This window comes from Anabrus simplex, chromosome 5 (genome assembly GCF_040414725.1).
Source record: "Anabrus simplex isolate iqAnaSimp1 chromosome 5, ASM4041472v1, whole genome shotgun sequence".
In the NCBI taxonomy this organism is placed as follows: Eukaryota; Metazoa; Arthropoda; class Insecta; order Orthoptera; family Tettigoniidae; genus Anabrus; species Anabrus simplex.
In genome coordinates, this window is record NC_090269.1 from 302,778,122 (window position 1) to 302,799,276 (window position 21,155).

A 21,155-nucleotide genomic window follows, 5' to 3' on the forward strand; every position below is an offset into this window, starting at 1 on the left:
CCACTCCCCGGCCTTTCCTATCCCATCGTCGCCATAAAACATATCTGTGTCGGTGCGACGTAAAGCAAATAATAATAATAATAATAATAATAATAATAATAATAATAATAATAATAATAATAATAATAATAATAAATGTCATCCTGGTACCTATCTGCATTTACTGCCGTCTCGAAAAAGAATAGGCCCAATTATTCGTCTTGCACTAACAGCGCACCAAACACCAATCTTCCTATCATAATGAGGGATTTGATAATCACCGTTAGGATTTTCTGCACACCAAGGGCGAGAGTTATGACCGTTCGCACGACCATTAAGATGAAAACTGTCTCGCCATGCTAACAGCTGAGGTTCAGACTGGCGACTGATGCTTGCCAGGTTGAACACGTGCAGGCTGCTTGCAAGGTCAAGAAATATGCGCGCGCCTCCCATACTGCAGCTTTCGTACCGCAGAATCGCTTCCACGGTTTTAGTTTGTATAAGGGACCCTGTACTTATTTTGAGTGGAAGCTTTGATGAAAGGAGCCCTTTTTCCATTTACGTCTTCTATACTTATTACTTCATTATTTATTTATTTATTTATTTATTTATTTATTTATTTATTTATTTATTTATTTATTTATTTATTTCAGAATGGACATCGACAAAGGACACCTTGACATGGATATAGTAACACCACAAATGAATTTCGAAGCACAATATGAAGTAGACGGGAAAATTCTTGTGGTGCCCATTCAAGGAAATGGTGACGTTGTATTCAACTTCAGTAAGTAACCCCTTATGAAAGTAAGATGTAAACACCAAAGTCAATACAATACTTAAAACTCTTACTAGGTTGAATGTAACTTTACTTCCAAGATTTCACTGGTTCCTTGGTTTTAAAGAGGATGGTTGCCCAGTTATACATCCTCTTAAAACAATAATCACCACCACCACCACCACCTTGGTTTCAAATAACCTGGAAAACAAGATATTAATTCAAGTTTGCCTTCAGATTCTGCTTTTATAGTCCGGTCTCAGTAACCTCGGTCTATAAAAAAAACGTCAAAGGAGCCACTCGCAATAAAGCTTTCTTAAATGACAACCAAATTCGGTGGGATTCGATCTGGTGGTAGGGATCGTGATTATTGTCTTAAGAGTAAATACAACTTGGCGATCATTCTCTCTTAACCGTAATCAGAAAGAAAACATGTAAGATGCTGGCTCTTCCGCAAAAGAAACGTCTTTCATCGACGTCTCTACAGTGGACTACACAACTCGTCGCAGAAGACTCTCCTGCTATTTTTGATCGGCCGCGTGGCTACACATCTTTACAATCCGCTCGCGCCGAGCCAACAAAGCATATAGGCCGACTCCTCGTTGGACGTTAGCCTCCCTAAACCTTGCCCCACCATGCCTACAACCACAATCACCACCACCATATCCTTCTGTTATCACACCTATTCTTCTCATTCCCTCACCACTACTACATCGTCCCATCCATCGCTTGTTATGTCAACCTTCCTCCCCGACCCCCATCGCATCTACCGATTGTCTACGCCAACTCCATCTGTATCGGCAGCAACTATGTCACCACCATCTTCAGCCGCACCAACAGCAGCCAGTCAACCTTTGTTGCCGCCATCCAGAGCGTCACCAGCAACAGCCCGTCAACCTCCGTTACCGCATTCAACAGTGTTACCACCATCTTCAACCGCTCCTGCAGCAGCCGCCAACCGCTCAACGCCATCGACATCCACTCCACCCGCACTGTTCAGTTGCGTCCTTCACGGCGTCGACCCCGTCACCTAGCCAGCGGAAGTTCACCTTCAACTTCGTCGTCAAGGCATACCCATCTGGATGGCGTTTCGCATCTTTAACACCCACGGCCCCACCTATCTAATCCGTCTCCACCTCACCAGCGCAGCAGCAGTTGACCACCTCATCTCCCATGGTGTCAATCTCTACGGCCGTCGCCATAATGTTGAACCTTCTCGTTCCCTTCCCCACGCTCGAAATCCTCAATCCACATCTCGTCGTCCCACCCGGCTTGATCATCTTCCTTTTCACCGTACACAACACGTCAGTTCACTTACGCCCTTTGTTCATAACTCACTCCCCCCACCTCTACTAGACCATCTAAGACAACTCAGGACTGTCCTTTCCCACATAGCTTCTACACTACACCACCTTATTTCCTCTCGCAACTTCCATCTCGATACTCCTGTATAAATCCTCACTTCCTTTCATCTCCCCAGCCAAGCTAACTCCTAACATCTCCTCAACCAAGAGACTCTCATCACTTCTCCACCTAATATCAATTCGCATTACCCATCTTCTTCATTTCTCACACCTTCCAGATCTTCTCACTTCTCTCGGCCCGAGAGATCGCGTAACGTTCTAGGGGGCCCGCCCCGCCCGACGGACGGGGAATGAAAACTTCTCGACAGACAGACAGCAAAAGAAAGAGCAGGGCCATGAAGGGCGTGAAAATAAAAGAATTCCTAGACCTCTGAAACATAAAAATACCACCAGTATCAGAAGAGAGCAAGCATTGACCAAAGGAGGTCAGTTGGATAAGTTGAAATTCGGAAGCCTGGCACAAGTATGTAGAGACAATACCAGACGAATCTAGGAGCCCCACGGTCGCCAATCTTCTCTCTCAAGATCAGAGCCCCTGGGGATTCCCCGTTTAGACGCCTCTTACGAGAGGTAGGGAATACCGTAGATGCATGCTATGCCTCCATCCACACGGGAGGGATTCAATCTCCAACCTTGTGCACGGGAATTAGCCAGACTTCCCCGAAAGATCATTTCGGACGTTTCCAACAATTTAGTTTCTTATTTAACGACGACTTTCCTAATGAATGAAGTGTGAATCTGAAATGCTGAATGTCATTAAAATGTCATGACTTTAGAAACAATTTACAAGAAGAACTCGGCTACCAACCTCTCAGATTTTACAAATCGTAATGAGCAGCGGCATTTCAGGTTGCACAATCAAATTAATCAATTGCAATGCCAACTGGAAAGTTCACGATTGAACGAAGAGTTTTTATGTACGACACTTATGTAAAAACTGACTCGTATAGAGAGGTGTGTAGACAATTCTACGTGAAATTCCCCGGTGCTCCATTTCCAGGTAGAGAAACTGTTAGGCTCCTTGTTAATAAATTAAGAAATCAACGGGATCGCTAAACTCTGAAATACCGAGCTCGATAGCTTCAGTCGCTGAAGTGCGGCCAGTATCTTGTATTCGGGAGACAGTGAGTTCGAACCCCTCTGTCGGCAGCCCTAAAGATGACTTTCCCATTTTCACACCAGGCAAATGCTTGGGCTGTACCTTACTTAAGGCCACGGCCGCTTCCTTCCCATTCCTAGCCCTTTCCTGCCCGATCGTCGCCATAATACCTACAGTATCTGTGTCGGCGTGACATAAAGCAACTTGTAAAAAGAAACTCTGAAATTCATAAGCCGAAACGAAAAGTTCTGATGGAGAGGAAAATTGACGGAATCGTAGCATCGTCTGCATGCTCTCCAAATACATTTCTTTGACATGTTGCACAGGAAGTCAGTGTTTCAAAAGCCTCGGTCTATATGGCTACCGACCTTCTTAAACTGAAACTTTATAGAGTGATTACCGTAAGTGAAGTACGGCCCGTGATGATGATAAACGTATGAATGTTTGTAATTGTGTTTTACAATATATTGTTGACGGCACTGTTTATCCACATCGCACATTTTTTCTGGTGAGACATGGTTTCGTTTGCATGGTCACGTAACTTCACAGAACGATAATATTGGAGTACACCCGTTGAATTCAAGTTTCATTACATGTAAAAGTAGACATATGGTGTGCTGTAACTGTATAATAGGGCCCATTTTGCTTATTGATACCGTAAACAAACACAAATACCGTACAAACACACTCGTACAGTTTTTGAAGTGTTTTCAGATGATGAGAGAAACAACAGGTATTTCCAACAAGATTCTTCTACAACCCATATTGCCGATGATAATTTAGACGACATTTATGTATTTATTGTGACAGGGTTTATTTCTGTTTTGCTAATGGTTGAACGTCCCACTAACACATCGAAGGACCTCGGAAACATTAGGATGGTAGAGAGGGCTAGGCTAGGATTGGGAGAGTAGCGCCCGTGGCCTTAATTAAGGTACAGCCCCCGCATCTGCCTGGTGTGGAAATGGGAAACCACTGATGTGATAACCATCTTCAGGGCTGCCGACAGTGGGGTTCGAACCAGTTATCCCCCGAATACGGGACACTGGCCGCACTTTAGCGACCGCAGCTATCGAGCTCGATTATTATTATTATTATTATTATTATTATTATTATTATTATTACCTGCACCTTAATTAAGGCCACGGCCGCTTTCTTCCCATTCCTAGCCCTTTCCTGACCCATCGTCGCCATAAGACCAATATGTGTCGGCGCGACGTAAAACTACTTATAAAATAATAATAATAATAATAATAATAATAATAATAATAATAATAATAATAAAACTTTAATTGCAGACAAATATCCATACGAAGTTTAGAATAATACTTTACACAAAAATTATGTTGACGTACACTTGTGTTCTTTTCCTTCTTACCTTCTTTGATTTTCATACCCGCTTACTGATTTTGTTCCAAATGATAACGTTCTTATAACTTTCCACATAATTGGCATTTACACGTCATAGTTGGTTCATGATACAATCATTTAGGAAAAGGCTAGGAAAGCAACAGATAGGGAATCTGCCACCTGGGCGACTGCCCTAAATGCAGATCAGTATTGATTGATTGATTGATTGATTGATTGATTGATTGATTGATTGATTGATTGATTGATTGATTGATTGATTGATGAGTTTTCACAAATGAGGTGATGAAAACCAGAGACTGCCATTCTCGTAAATACATGTCTTACCTAGAAATTGGCCATTATCCATGTACGATTAACCATGGCTCCTGTGCTGTAGAATTCTGGACAAATTTCTTCTCTTGGTACTCGTAGTGATGTTAATAGGTTTTCAGAGGTCTTTAAGGAATGTTTCTCTTGCCAGAAGATAGACGAGTCTGGATGTTGTAGTCTTTGATATTCCAATTACTCTTTTGATGTATAGTGCTTAGTGCTTTCACTCTTTCTCACGTGGACAGATTCACACAACATCATCATCGACATTGTCCGCATTTCACTTAGTGCTTTTACTCGTCCACAACAAACAACGGTTTGCCATTTTGGGTGAACAATAATTCATAACACTCCCAAGTTCCCCACTTGGCGATGGCTCGTACTGCTCTCTCTGGCTCCCCCCTGGGGGTGGGGGCGGTAGAATAACACCCACGGTATCCTCTGCCTGTCGTAAGAGGCGACTAAAAGAGGCCCCAGGGGCTCTGAACTTTGGAGAGTGGGTTGACGACCACAGGGCCCTTAGCTGAGTCCTGGCATTGCTTCCACTTACTTATACCAGGCTCCTCACTCCTCCTCACTCCTCCTCCTATCCGACATCCCTTGGTCAACTCTTGTTCTTTTCTGAACCCGACGCTATTAGGTTTGCGAGGGCTAGGGAGTCTTTCATTTTCACGCCCTTCGTGGCCCTTGTCTTTCTTTGGCCGATACCTCCATTTTTCGAGGTGTCGGACCCCTTCCATTTTTTCTCCCTGATTAGTGTTATATAGAGGATGGTTGCCTAGTTGTACTTCCTCTTAAACCAATAATCACCACCACCACCTCTCTCTGGCTCATGCACTGTCAACACAGTGAAGTACATGCAACCCATTTATTTGTTTATTTGTTTATTTATTTATTTATTTACTTTATGACTCTGTACGTGGCAAAGTTAGGGTTCACGACTTTCTCTTACACTTAACCACAACATACAGCAGACAGTCACTAGATTTGAAAGTTAATATGAATGGATACCATATCTAGAAACTAGCTAAATTAATGGAATAAAATAGTGGATATTATAATATATATTTTGCTGATGATTAATATTATCCGTCTACATTACCTAACAATAGCTCTAAATCATAAGCTCACCGGAAAAAAAAAATTCCCCCCTGGAGAAATGATTACAAGCATCATTTACTACCGTGTAACTCCGCCTCTGGATTTGATAACCGTCTGGAGTCGGTTAGGAAGTGAGTCCACAAGGCTGTGCAGGTACGTCGCATCCAGGTTAAGCCACTCGCTGAGGCTATGATCGCGCAAATCCACCAAATTGCGGGGATGGTGCTGTCGGCGCTTTAGCCGCTGTTCCAACATGTCTACCGATTTTCAATAGGGTTCAAGTCTGGTGATTTTGCAGGCCAATCGAGATGTAATAGGTTTGGGGAGTGTTCACAAAACTAGTAACATATGCGTCCTGCCCGATGAACTATGCTGTTGTCATCTTGAAAATTCGGGGTATCAATAGCATACTCATCATACGGATGTTGACTGAAAGGCAACACCTGATTATCCAAAATGTTTAAATAAACAGGCTGGTTTATGTTAGTGGTCACGTCAGTGAACGGGCCCAATCCATGATATGAAAAACACCCCCAAAACATCACAAATACACCTGCAGCTTGAACCCGATCTTGCACACATCTAGGATGAAATGCTTCATTTGGCCTTTGGTGCACTCGACGACGTTCCTCATTGGAATACAGGCAAAAAAAGTGATTCTTCAGACTACCTTACGTTTCATCAGTCAGCTACTGCCCCCATTCGACGATTTATAGCCCATTGAAGAGGCGCAGCTTTATGTGCCTGTGTGAGCAATGATCTCTTGCGAGGTGACCAACTCCAAATGTCTATCCCATACAGTTCCCGTCGCAGTGTTCTCTCGATAACAGGTTGGGATGGACCTTCATTCACTGACTGAAGAAATCTGTCGGGTTATGGAAGCGATTTTGATTCACAAGTCGTGAAACCCGTCTCCGGTCCCTCACAGTTATGATCTTTTTCCGACCACGATTCTGACCACGTGTTTCGTAGCCACATGTAGTATATCACTGCTTGTAGACACGTTGAACAGTCCGCAGCGAAATACCAACAAATCCAGCAACTTCACGCACTGTATGGCCATGGTCACGGCCAAACACAAGTGCCATTTTTGCCACTCTGTCACATCCTTACATCTACCCATGTTTATGTACACTGTCCGCTAGAAACATTAATGTCTGACTGATCGCTACTGCTTTGGCTTATGCTCACGTTCGTTTGAGCACAGGGCTTGTTATCTGCGTCATCTGTACAGGCTTAACGATCCATTTTGGTGTGTGCGCACTAGGGAGAACACTTTTCTGTCGGGTGAGCTTACTTGTTTTTATTCTCTTTCACATTCACACAAGCTGATCGCGTATTTAGGAGAAAATCTCGACAAGGCCATTCAAATGAGTCTATTGAAGTGTATTACGTATACTACCAGGGAGAGTGTCCCATAGCCTTGCCCCAGACACCTGGAAGGAGCCACTGTATTCAGATGTAGCTTCGTTCAGAAGTCGAAATATTAGTGTCGCAGTATGTAGGTTTATTCAAGAGTTCATTGCCCTCTGACGTTTCATTGTTTGTTCTACATTTGCATCGTTTAGTACATAATCACAGTAATTATTGGGAAACAAAATGAGTGTCTGAATAAGTGTTATTTTCACATTATCTGGAAGAATGTATTCTTAAGGTTTTTTTCTGCTATTGGCTTTACGTCACACCGACACAGATAGGTCTTATGGCGACGATGGGATAAGAAAAGCCTAGGATGTGGAAGGAAGCGGCCGTGGCCTCACTTAAGATACAGCCCCAACACTTGCCTGGCGTGAAAATGGGAAACCACGGAAAACCATCTTCAGGACTACCGACAGTGGAATTCGAACCCACTATATCCCGGATGCAAGCTCACAGCTGCGCGCCCCTAACCGCACGGCCAACTCTCCCGGTGATTTTTAAGTGTTAGGGGTTGAAGAGATGCATGTGTCTTTTTGCAGACACTTGTTATGTGATCATTCTAGTTTAATGTGTCATTCATGACGACGCCTAGGTTTCTTACAGACTTCTGAAAAGTTATATCTTCACCACAGAGCATCGGAGTAGGCAGATATGTGATGTTTAGTATATTTAAAAGCCTAGGTTGTTCTATTATGATTGTTTTTTCTTTGGGTAATTTATAGGCAGTTCTCTTTTGCATAGGAACTAATTGAATTTAAAATCGAGTTCATTTGGTGAATTGTATTGTCAATGTTGGAAAATTTTAAGTGTGAGTATATTTGTAGATCGTCGGTATAAAGGTGATAATGGCAGTCATTCAATTGAGAAGAAATGCCATTAACATAGTGAACCCATAATTCTACGATGAGAAAATTATTTTTTATTTTTTCTCAATATTTATTTCAAATAAAAGTTACTTGTTTGAGAGCGGCCATTTCATGAGTCTGGCTGTCTCGTGGGAACGAGCTCACCGTGTCGGGCCGACCGCAAGCTCGTGAAACGCCGGGACACTTCGGTGGACTTCGAATATTCAACAATTTTTCAAATTCAAGGAATTCTTCGTAACGAGAGATTTTGGCAACACAGTAAATCCTGAAATAAAGAATCTAAATTATTCTTAAACCCTACGTGAAGACAGAACCCCCAGGGTAAATATAAATGCAGTTAAGCCTAGAGACGAATCCGCGTCCGATCCGCGGACTACTGACACGTGCCAAGGTCGATGAATGAAGAAAACCCGCGAAACGCCCAGGCAGAAATAATTTATTTCGCCTGTTGCGAGTATGGGAAAATTATAAAATTAACACCTAAATAAATTGTAAGTCTGTCCGAAGTTATGGAACAAATTTCAGGAAAATCGGTCTATTGGATGCGGAATTAGCATATTGCACAACCAAGCTTCATAGTGTGTGTGTAGCGTCATCCCATAGAGTATAAAAGAAAAGTCCCTCCGTATATTTCTCAGTGTCTGTCTGGTTTCTGGAGCGGCGGAGCCCACATCACTCGTCGGCAGAAAAGTGTGAAAATTTGGTCTCCAAATAACTTACTACATGTTCGTGGCTATGGTTCAAATATACTGTTAGAATGGAAGATGAGAGAAATTTTCTGAGCTGCCGCTAATAGGAACTTTGAAGATTTTGATATTTGGTGAATAAGTAATTGAGTTCCTCTTTGTATTCAGTGCGTGCGTATAATATTTGTTAGAGTCTGGATGAGAGCTACAGTGTCTGGTTCCTTATCTGTTGGAACACCTGGTCTTCTTAGTAGGGTGAACAAGTCAGTCGCCATTTGAGGAGCGAGCTCGTCACAAGGGCGAACGTGTCAAAACGTGCGTTATAAAGTGTTGTGTAATTTAAGTTATATATATATTTATAAGGAGATGTACACGTTAGCCATGGAAGGCTAGACGAGAGGTTTGCTGGTTAAATGCAGCCAGAACTCCAGGACGACGGCTAAAATCACAGGTCTGTAGCCTTTTAATCAATGTTGTAGTTAGAATGTTGTTTGTCCCAACCAAATTTCAAGGCGTGTGTCGGGTTGATATTTGGTAATGATCAGGAAAAGATATTATATTTTTGGCCAGCGTGTGAAAATCTTTAGTTTTGTTAAATTCACATCAAGAAACCATAAATTGCAACGTTTAAATATTGTGTTAATGTTCTATGAGATATTGTCCGAAGTGAGGAAAATTAGGAAGGTGATAATGGTAACGTAGTCGTGGCGAATGTCTTAATTTCGAATATCGTTTGAATTCAGAAACCTTTTGTCGAAATAATAATAATAATAATAATAATAATAATAATAATAATAATAATAATAATAATAATGTCTACGCGGGATAAAATATTCCTATGTTAAGAGTGGATTTAACAAGTATGTTCTACAAGGATTGCGGGCGTTTAGAATATTTCCAGTGAAATCCGACAAAGTTATGTTTTGTCCATGGGAAGTGAAATTTGTGACATCGTGTATGTCGATTATATGGAAAATCACGGTTTGTTGTTGTATTCTCGAGGTCCGAAAGTTGTAGAAACAGTAAAACAAAAGGTATATTTGTATAAAGATTGCTTGTCACGAGAGGATTGAGATTAGAAAAGGTCTTGAAATATAAGAAAAATGGATTGAGAGCGAATTTATATATGTGGAGATAAGAGTGGTAGAAATGTTGAAGGCAAATGGGAGCCTGGATTTTACGTAATACCGCCATGAGAAGGCGAGGACAATGAATTTTTGAGACATGCTATATTTGCGAGGAAGAGTTTATGAGACAGGCTGTATATTAAATGTGAGATTTATGTGGCAGGCTGTGGTATATTCCGCTAACAATCCGAAAGCTGGGACCTGGAGAAGGTCGAGATAATTATTGTGTGAAGCACAGTGAATTTCAGATAAGATCCCAAGTGAAAAACGATTTGGTGAAGATGGTAACTCTTGGTAGTAAAAATGCAAGTGACTAGTTACGTAAAGTCAGTAATGAATATTAGAATAATATGACCTCAAGGAAAGAAGAGCATTTTGAATACACGGTTGGTGTTGTTTGACTGTAATGACAAGTTTCCAATCAATAAAGTTCATAAGTTACAAGGCGGTAATTTATCAGTAAATCGGAAACATCTGTGGAATGAGATATTGGACGTTTTTAAAGCGATATGTTTGGCTGCGTAGATTCATTGGGTTTCGTTTCACTGGATAGTCATGGATATGAATAATTGGAAAAATGAGACGGTAGGAATGTGAGGGCCTCACCGAAAACTATAGTGTGGATTTGGCGGTGGTGATGCTTATTTTTTACGACATCCACTTTATGTTAGACGTGTGTTGGAAGCTATTATACTTTCCTAAACTTCATTGCGCATGCTGAGATCGTGTTTGAGTTGGGGGATTGTTCGCCACGCGATATTTATTTTCGATTTCACGTTCAGTAACAACATAGAGACTTATTGCATTTCCCGACTTACGTTCTGTGGCAAGAGTTGTTTCGTCGTGTGTTATTGGTTTCGACCAGATTTACAGCCGAGATATTTAAGAGTTTTCTTGAAATTACGGTTTCGCCTGATATGCTAGGGGAAGCGTATACGACTCAGTTTCCGCCCGACAATAGATTTAGGACGTCACATGTTATCCTAGGAGTATACTGATGATGAGACGTCCTAGTTCACGCTCAACGATAGAATTAGGAAGGTACGTGTACATAGAGGTTAGTGTTAGGGTGTGCATATGTTAAGTAGGCCCGACGATAGGGCTGGGATGTCAGCTGTACACACTCAAGTCTTAGATCAGATGTTTTTGCGAAGTGACCTGATGAAAGGTAGTGTCTGCGGTAAAATACGAAATGGGAAGAGTGTTAGCTCGGTAATAACGAGGCCAAACTTGCGCGCAGCCCTCAACAGCTGGAAGGTGTTTACTCAAGATTATAGGATCACTGACGGCGTGTATAATGAGGGTTGTCCAACATTGGGTACTGAGCTAACGGTGATTGAATATTTTACTGTAGTTCTCCATGCGTGTATGAGTTCAAATAACTTCGGTATTTTATTTTATTTTACGGACCTAATTGTTTTGTCGTTATGATGTCCATTTTGCTTTGGCAGTGTGCATGTTGACACTCAACGTATTAGTGTGAGACTTGAGTTACGAATGTGGATTCGATTCGTCAGCCAGTAATATATTTTACACTGACTGACAGAGCAAATGCAACACCAAGAAGGAGTGGTTCGAAAGGGATGAAAGTTGGGGGAAAAAACAGAGACGGCACGGACGAATAATTAATGTTTATTTCAAACCGATATGCAGGTTACACAATGCGCACGGCATCGACTCAGTAGGATGTAGGACCACCGCGAGCGGCGATGCACGCAGAAACACGTCGAGGTACAGAGTCAATAAGAGTGCGGATGGTGTCCTGAGGGATGGTTCTCCATTCTCTGTCAACCATTTGCCACAGTTGGTCGTCCGTACGAGGCTGGGGCAGAGTTTGCAAACGGCGTCCAATGAGATCCCACACGTGTTCGATTGGTGAGAGATCCGGAGAGTACGCTGGCCACGGAAGCATCTGTACACATCGTAGAGCCCGTTGGGAGATGCGAGCAGTGTGTGGGCGGGCATTATCCTGCTGAAACAGAGCATTGGGCAGCCGCTGAAGGTACGGGAGTGCCACCGGCCGCAGCACATGCTGCACGTAGCGGTGGGCATTTAACGTGCCTTGAATACGCACTAGAGGTGACGTGGAATCATACGCAATAGCGCCCCAAACCATGATGCCGCGTTGTCTAGCGGTAGGGCGCTCCACAGTTACTGCCGGATTTGACCTTTCTCCACGCCGACGCCACACTCGTCTGCGGTGACTATCACTGACAGTACAGAAGCGTGACTCATCGGATAACACGACGTTCCGCCATTCCCTCATCCAAGTCGCTCTAGCCCGGCACCATGCCAGGCGTGCACGTCTATGCTGTGGAGTCAATGGTAGTCTTCTGAGCGGACGCCGGGAGTACAGGCCTCCTTCAACCAATCGACGGGAAATTGTTCTGGTCGATATTGGAACAGCCAGGGTGTCTTGCACATGCTGAAGAATGGCGGTTGACGTGGCGTGCGGGGCTGCCACCGCTTGGCGGCGGATGCGCCGATCCTCGCGTGCTGACGTCACTCGGGCTGCGCCTGGACCCCTCGCACGTGCCACATGTCCCTGCGCCAACCATCTTCGCCACAGGCGCTGCACCGTGGACACATCCCTATGGGTATCGGCTGCGATTTGACGAAGCGACCAACCTGCCCTTCTCAGCCCGATCACCATACCCCTCGTAAAGTCGTCTGTCTGCTGGAAATGCCTCCGTTGACGGCGGCCTGGCATTCTTAGCTATACACGTGTCCTGTGGCACACGACAACACGTTCTACAATGACTGTCGGCTGAGAAATCACGGTACGAAGTGGGCCATTCGCCAACGCCGTGTCCCATTTATCGTTCGCTACGTGCGCAGCACAGCGGCGCATTTCACATCATGAGCATACCTCAGTGACGTCAGTCTACCCTGCAATTGGCATAAAGTTCTGACCACTCCTTCTTGGTGTTGCATTTGCTCTGTCAGTCAGTGTATTTTCAATCTTTGTCGTTCTTTCATTTTTATACGTAGTTGAGTTCGATCAATTGATAGCTTTGTAGGTAGTGTGGTGGGACAAACAATAAGTAGATGGATCTGTGATGGTAGTCATTGTTATGTAGGAAAGAATTCTTTAATTCTGTTTTATGTTACCCTGTGGACTTGTAATTTTATTAAGCGTAACGTAGCCGTTCAAAATCTGAAAGTCGGTTTTATAATAATATTTTTCAAGTGATTTAACACTTTTTAATTAACTTCAGTGTTTGGCATTTCTTCTAAATGCATGATGAATAACTGTTTCCTGCACTTCGCAGTTTTGTTCCTTCAGAACGACGTAATGTAAGATCCTCGTGGATCGTGTTGTTGTTGGTTCCTTCTGAACAGCTGTGTGGGTGATGCACGTTTAGCATCGGGACAAATACATGGTGGAATTGTGAATGCTGCTATTAACTTGTAGTGAACACCATGCTTTCCAATAATATTTCGCAACCTATCCAAAGCAACTGATAGTCAGTTTGGTTCGATTAAGGGTCCATTCGGCGGGTGTTCCGTATCCGAAAGGGTATTCGACTGGTGGATAACCTTAATTGAGAGGAAATCAGGCGTTCTACTGGTTGAAGGTCAGATTTTCCACGGATCGTGTGGATTAATTCTCAGTTATCGTTTAGATTAATAGGTGTCCGATTTTTCAGGTTTTCTTTTCACTTTTTCAGTTTCGCTGTCCACTAATTTATTACTTTCCCCGAAGCAACTCTTCGATATTGTAAGAAATAAATTAACGCTATGCAATGTGACTGCGTTTGAAACATTTTATAAGTGATAATTAAAATTTTTGTCAAGAATTTATATAAATAAAGTTTTTTGTGCCATTAAGAATTTAATAAAAGTTAGTAAGCACATATTCGCTCCTCATTTCAAGTAGTTAGGCTCTCTTCTGAACCCCATCGTTTGGTTAAGATCGTGACCGAATTTCTTCCCGCAACGACCCCAATATTTAAGAGTTCAATATTGCTCTACTGTAGCAGCTGTGGCCGACCAACGATGGAATGGTAAGTCAAGGGTTCAATAGATCGAATAAAAGAGGTCCAAGAACAGACCCTTGAAGAACGTCAGATAGCTTAGTACTCCATTCTGTAGTCGTCGTGTTTGATACAACTTGCTGACGTCCACTTTTGAGGTATGAGCCAAAAGCTGAATATCAGAATGAGCCATGTGAAGTTTTTGTAACTTAGCTAACAGTATGTGTATATTTACATTGTCAAACGCACTGTTGAAGTCTAGAAAGGTACACTGGTACAGTAAGTGTAGTAATTTTTCGTACGTTCATTGCCCGTCTAATGTCATCCGTAATTTTGATTAATGCTGTACAGTAATATGTCCTTTCTTAAAACCAGACTCTAAGGGATCAATTAAAGAATGTCTTTCCAAGTATTTAACACTTTTTATGCATTATTTCTCCAGAACCTTAGAAAGTGCTGTGAGAATGTAGGCAGGTTGGTAGTCAGAAGTATTGCTTGCTGGAGAGTCTGTTAGGACTGGAACACTGATCTCTATACATGGATCGCTGATGGCAGCTCTCCGCTGCAGGAGAAAGTACGCCAAGTTGAGCGCGCGGTCCGCCATGTTGGCGTACCCATCCTAAAACTCTCCTTATGAGGAAGCAATGATAATATAGTCAACTTTAAATCCCAATTAATGACGCATGGGAATGATGAAAAATGTAGCTACATGTACACTCAAAGCATAAGGACATTGGGATCACTGACACGTCATTCCGAGGTCAGTAAATCTCCGGGATAGCAATAAAAGTGAGTGTATAATAACGGCCGACAAATATTAACTTAGGCGCTGAATACATGCAATTAGCGATCGGTAACACAATACGAGTGAAAAACCGTTCCTGGAAACATTGCTGTAAATTGTATACATGTATGCCACGAAATTATGCATTCTTAAAATGATGTACCTACCTAAAACGTAGCTCACTATACAGGTCTAAATTCGACGTATCGTAAACGGTGCTTGATAATGAATTCTTGTTTCAATGAAATAACGCGCAGTTTATCAAATTAAAATATCACTGAAGCAAATGTACACATTTATAAAACCAGCAAGTATTCAAAACTTGCCAAAATATCACATAACCTGCAGCTTAATTTACCACAGTGAAAATTACACAAAAATAAATGTACATAATTATGATGCATAGAAATGATAATGTAAATATTCAAAACTGTAAAGATTCACATAACCTGCAGCTTAATTTACCACAGTGAAAATTACACCGTCCGCCTCTGTGGTGTAGTGGTTAGTGTGAATAGCTGCCGCCCCCTGAGGCCCGCGTTCGACTCCCGGCTCCGCCACGAAATTTGAAAAGTGGTACGAGGGCTGGAACGGGGTCTACTCAGCCTCGGGAGGTCAACTGAGTAGAGGTGGGTTCGATTCCCACCTCAGCCATCCTGGAAGTGGTTTTCCGTGATTTCCCACTTCTCCTCCAGGCAAATGCCGGGATAGTACCTAACTTAAGCCCACGGCCGCTTCCTTCCTTCTTCCTTGTCTATCCCCTCCAATCTTCCCGTCCCTCCACAAGGCCCGTATTCAGCATATCAGGTGAGGTCGCCTGGTCGAGGTACTGGTCATTCTCCCCAGTTGTATCCCCATACCCAATGTCTCACGCTCCAGGACACTCCCTTGAGGCGGTAGACGTTGGATCCCTCACTGAGTCCGAGGAAAAAACCGACCCTGTAGGGTAAACAGATAAAGAATAAGAATAAGAAAATTACACCAATAATGAGGAAATTTCATGTCTATAAAACACAACAGTCTTACTCGCAATATATATGAAGATGGATAGTTCAGTTCTTTATTGGTGCCTGCTAAGGTCTTTCCTTATCAAATTTCTATGGATTTTCTCTGAAAACTCCTTTCCCTCATGAATTGAAATTGAATCTTCTAATTTAAAATCATACTACAAAGCAACGAACCTAAATTCGTAAAATATACTACTATTTCCTTTGCCATAACACAGCACAGAACACCCGTGGAACTACAATCAAGAGGCCTGGCGTCACTGAACTAAGCATAAACAAAGCAAGCGCGCTCCTCGTGGTCTACTGCACCGTGTGCTCGCTGCCATCTTACTACGCCAGTTATCTTCTATTCGGCTTACTGCTACCCAAGCTACCAGCCATCCATGTATAGAGATCAGTGGACTGGAACAATGAGTGCATCTTTCCATTTATATGGGATATTGCCTGAAGTAAGGCATGTATTAAATAAATGCACAATAATGGGCAATATTATGTCAGGATGTAGGTATCAAATTCAAATAAAGACGAACTGGAGATTGTTGCTTTAATATACTGTCAATGGTGTTTGATACTGTCGGTGTCTCAAGAGCGAGACGTTCCGTGGAGAAACATGTATTTATTTCATCAAGGGACACTGCTTCATAAGAGGTTTGGCAGTACCCAGTGACCCAAGTTGTCGCAACTGTCTGTAATGTATCCGTGGAACTGCTATGCTAGATCACTGAGTCGTAACGCCAATACACCAATAGAACTGCACAGTAATACCATGTCACCAACAATAGCCAAAAGTATCCACCGGCACTATAACAGTTGACATCCTGTGGCGGAATTAACGCATACTTCGGAAGAATTTGGTTTGATAGTGGTGGAGATGGGCAGCTCCCCTGTCAGAAGCCCTCAAGAAGGTTGTGAACAGTTCTACAGCTGGCATATAACATCATCATTTCTTCGCTCCAGCAAGCCGGGTGCGGTTGTGTACGAGCCTCCTCCAGTTTGTTCTATCCATCCACAGATGCTGCTCATATACGCGACACCAGTTCGCATCTCTAATTTCAAGGTCCTTCATTATCTGTTTTTCCCAAACATTACGAGGTCTTGCTCTTGGTCTCTTCCCAGGAACATTGTAGTCAAAGTATGTTCGAGGAGTCCTGTGAGGGTTCATTATTTTCATGTGACCATACCATTGCAATCTCTTCACTTCTAGAGTCTCCAGCAAGCTTCTTTCCAATCCAAGCTCTTGTCGGATATCCACATTCCTTATTTTATCAATTTTTGTTTTTTGTAGACAAGAACGGAGAAACTTCATTTCTGTTGCCTGAAGACGACTCTTTGTTGGTCCAGTAAGTGTTGCTGCTTCCAGACCATACGTCAGTATAGGTCATCATCATCATCATCATCATCATCATCTGTTTACCCTCCAGGGTCGGCTTTTCCCTCGGACACAGCGAGGGATCCCACCTCTACCGCCTCAAGGGCAGTGTCCCCGAGCTTCAGACTCTTGGTCTGGGATACAACTGGAGAGAATGACCAGTACCTCGCCCAGGCGGCCTCACCTGCTATGCTGAACAGGGGCCTTGTGGAGGGATGGGAAGATTGGAAGGGATAGGCAAGGAAGAGGGAAGGAGGCGGCTGTGGCCTAATGTTAGGTACCATCCCAGCATTCGCCTGGAGGAGAAGTGGGAACCACGGAAAACCACTTCCAGGATGACTGAGGTGGGAATCGAACCCATCTCTACTCAGTTGACCTCCCGAGGCTGAGTGGACCCCGTTCCAGCCCTCATACCACTTTTCAAATTTCGTGGCAGAGCCTGGAATCGAACCCGGGCCTCCGGGGGTGGCAGCTAATCACGTTAACCACTACACCACAGAGGCGGACCGTCAGTATAGGTACTAGATATATTTTGTACAAGCTGATCTTGGAAACTAACGGAAATGTTTCATACCAAAGTATTTGACGTACAGCGTGATAGATCTGGAAGCTTTCTGTATTCTGTTACTAATCTCTTGATGTATGGTATTCCCTGATGACAGAACACTACCTAAATACTGGAAGTTGTCTACAAGGCATGTGCAATCAAAATAACTGGAAGTTCCACAACATAGACTCGAGAAAAAGTAGATTTCTATTAACGGATTACGAAATGAACCATTTTGACCTTTTCTTAATGTTTTAAAATCCCATTTAACTCGTTTTAGGCACAATACGATTCTCACATTAGAATTTTATGGTCATTAAACATAAAAGAATGTTGAAATAATCTAATTAAGATGCGACGAAAAAAATATATTAAAACCGGAGAAATCGAAGATTCAATAAGGATACAAAAACGTTAAATGACACTTAAAAATTCAAATTTCTGTCTCAATTTAAGGTTCAGTTTACACGGAAGAACTTACTTACTTACTTACTTACTTACTTTACGCCACTGCCTACAATACATAATTACAAGTCTATCCAAAACGTATTTTACTCCTGGTAAAATGGGTTCTCGAAAAGAAAATATTTTTCGTCTTAAATTTGGAGGGGTTTTCTGCCATACTATATATATTTTAGGGAAAAGTACATTTTTTGCAAGTTTTACTTGTAGATTTTAGGCAGTTATATAATCTAAGTGTATTGACATTGATTTCTCTAGTTCTTATAATTACCGAGATCGGTAGCTGCAATTGCTTAAGTGCGGCCAGTATCCAGTATTCGGGAGATAGTGGGTTCGAACCCCACTGTCGGCAGCCCTGAAAATGTTTTTCCGTGGTTTCCCATTTTCACACCAGGCAAATGCTGGGGCTGTACCTTAACTAAGGCCACGGTCGCTTCCTTCCCGCTCCTAGCCCTTTCCTGTCCCATCGTCGCCATAAGACCTCTCTGTGTCGGTGCGACATAAAACAACTTGTAATAAAAAGCTCTTATAATTCCTGAGAAAAATACGTGTGTTTCGGAAATGTAATGCTAGCTGACAGCTGTGTGTGTGTGTGTGTGTGTGTGTGTGTGTGTGTGTGTTTAAATACACTTTTGTTACTATAGTATAATTTACATACATTTTACATTTTTGGATTCAAACGCGTGAAATACGAAAATGTGTTTTTTAATGATTCTTCACATCCATATTCCCTTGAGGTTCGTAACTAAATGTATTTTTTTTCGTTGCAGCTGGAGTTCGAACCATTGCTTCAATTAGAACAAAAACCATTCAGAAAGATGGCCAAGAGTACAGACCCATTGAGGATCTCAAATGGACCATCGAAGTTGACAAAGGGCAGTCGCACTTCACCAATCTCTTCAACGGTGATAAGACTCTAGGTAGGCCTAAGTAACTATATAATTTATTCTTTTTTCGTTGGTCTTCCTGAAAAGTCTATTTAGAAAGTGCAATGTTTACCTTGATCAGGTTGATTCCTAAGGATTAGAACTCGTCTTTCAAGATTAATTTAGAAATTATACATTTTTATTGCTTTACTATTTGCTTTAATTCACATCGTCACAGATAGGTCTTATTGCGACGTAGGAGTGGTAAGAAATCGGCAGTGGTCTTAATTAAGGTACATCTCCAGCATTTTCCTGGTATAAAAAGGGAAGCTGCGGAAAATCGTCTTCAGGGTTGCTGATAGTGAGGTTTGAAGGCACTGTCTCCCTGATCGGAAATTATAATTTTCAGTGCTGTGTAATTAGACTTTTTTTTTAAATATGGGTCTTCCCGTTGGTCACCACGTGGTTAAGTTCCAAACTTATCTGGCGTTTGCTTTCTTTTTTTTTTTTCAGTTTAATGCCACTTAACCCAAGAAACTTTTCGGTAACGATGGGATAGGAAAGAGGTAGGACTGCGAAGTTAGCGGTTGTGGCCTTAATTAAATTATAGCCCCGGTATTTGAACTGTTTGAACTAGTAAACCACAGAAAAATATTCAGGGCTACCAACGGTAGGGTTCAAACCCACCATCCCTTGAATGTAAGTTTATAGCCACATGATCTGGACCTTTTAACATACCCGCTTGGTTAATCAATTTACACAACGCCTGTCTGCCCATCTGTATGGGCTGACTGAATTCTCATAACATAATTGCAAATTATGTGGATATAGATAGGAAAACCAAACCAAACCCCATGGCGCAACAGCCCCGAAGGACTATGGCCTACCAAGCGACCGCTGCTCAGCCTGAAGGCCTGCAGATTACGAGGTGTCGTGTGGTCAGCACGACGGATCCTCTCGGCCGTTGTTCTTGGCTTTCTTGACCGGGGCCGCCATCGCGCACTCAGATAGCTCCTCAATTGTAATCACATAGGCTGAGTGAACCTCGATCCAGCCCTCAGATGTTGGCAAAAATCCCTGACCTGGTCAGGAATCGAACCCGGGGTCTCCGGCTAAAAGGCAGGCACGCTACCCCTACACCGCGAGGCCGGCGGATATAGATAAAACCGTTGCTTTCATCCCCGAGCCAGAAATTGTTATTGTAGGAAAACTAACATAACTAACCTTCCATAACACCCAGACTTACTAATCGTGCGTTGAATGACCACTAAACACCATCAATACCTCAGCGGCTTCCATGCCGTTGCAGCTATAATTGAAACTGAAACTAACAAGAACATATCTAGGAAGGGAAGGGGGCTTTTAATTTCCGGACATCTCTCCCTCTCATTCTTTACCTTTTTGAATGTTCAATTTATTTACGAATATTTACACGTTGACAATTGCCTCGCTGTATCAATGATAGTGCATGCGACGTACGATCCCAAGTTCGCGGCTTCGATTCCAGCCAGAGTAGTTGATTTTTGAAGGATGGTCAAAAAGATGATATTCCATGTCATTGTTGTTATCACGTTAAATACCTATGGTGGTGGCACCCTCTCACTGCCTCGCAGCAAATTAAATTAACTCAACCACTGCACCGTCCAATTGAATTCCGCTTTCATTGCTAGACAGCACAATCAGAATGTCGGAATTGATAGGCAGGTCGCCAAGTCGCTGAGACCAAATAATAATAATAAGAAGAATAATATATATTAGTATATAATTATTATATTGTTGTCACGTTAAATACCTGTGGTGGCACCCTCTCATTGTCTCGCAGCAAATTAAATTAACTCAACCAATATATTATTGCCAACGGTCGTAGCCGTGTTGAAACACCGGATCCCGTGGGATCTCCGAAGTTAAGCAACATTGGGCGTGGTCAGGAGTTGGCTGGGTTGCCACGCGCTGTTGGTGGGAGGTAAGGGAATGGAGGAGCGGAAAGGAACTGGCCACCCTACCGCACGTAAACTCCGGCTCAGGTGCACCTCTGCGGAGGTTC

The 21,155-nt window shown here is 42.7% G+C and overlaps 1 protein-coding gene across 1 annotated transcript in view; it reads left to right on the top strand.

The window, feature by feature from the left end:
• Nucleotides 1-21,155, top strand: part of LOC136874856 (protein takeout) — a 177,689-nt gene that overhangs the window by 134,544 nt on the left and 21,990 nt on the right. Inside the window, exons 5-6 of the mRNA XM_067148538.2 lie at nt 633-766; nt 19,016-19,165. Of these exons, the coding sequence (XP_067004639.2) occupies nt 633-766; nt 19,016-19,165 (284 nt within the window). The remainder of the gene's footprint in view (nt 1-632; nt 767-19,015; nt 19,166-21,155) is intronic.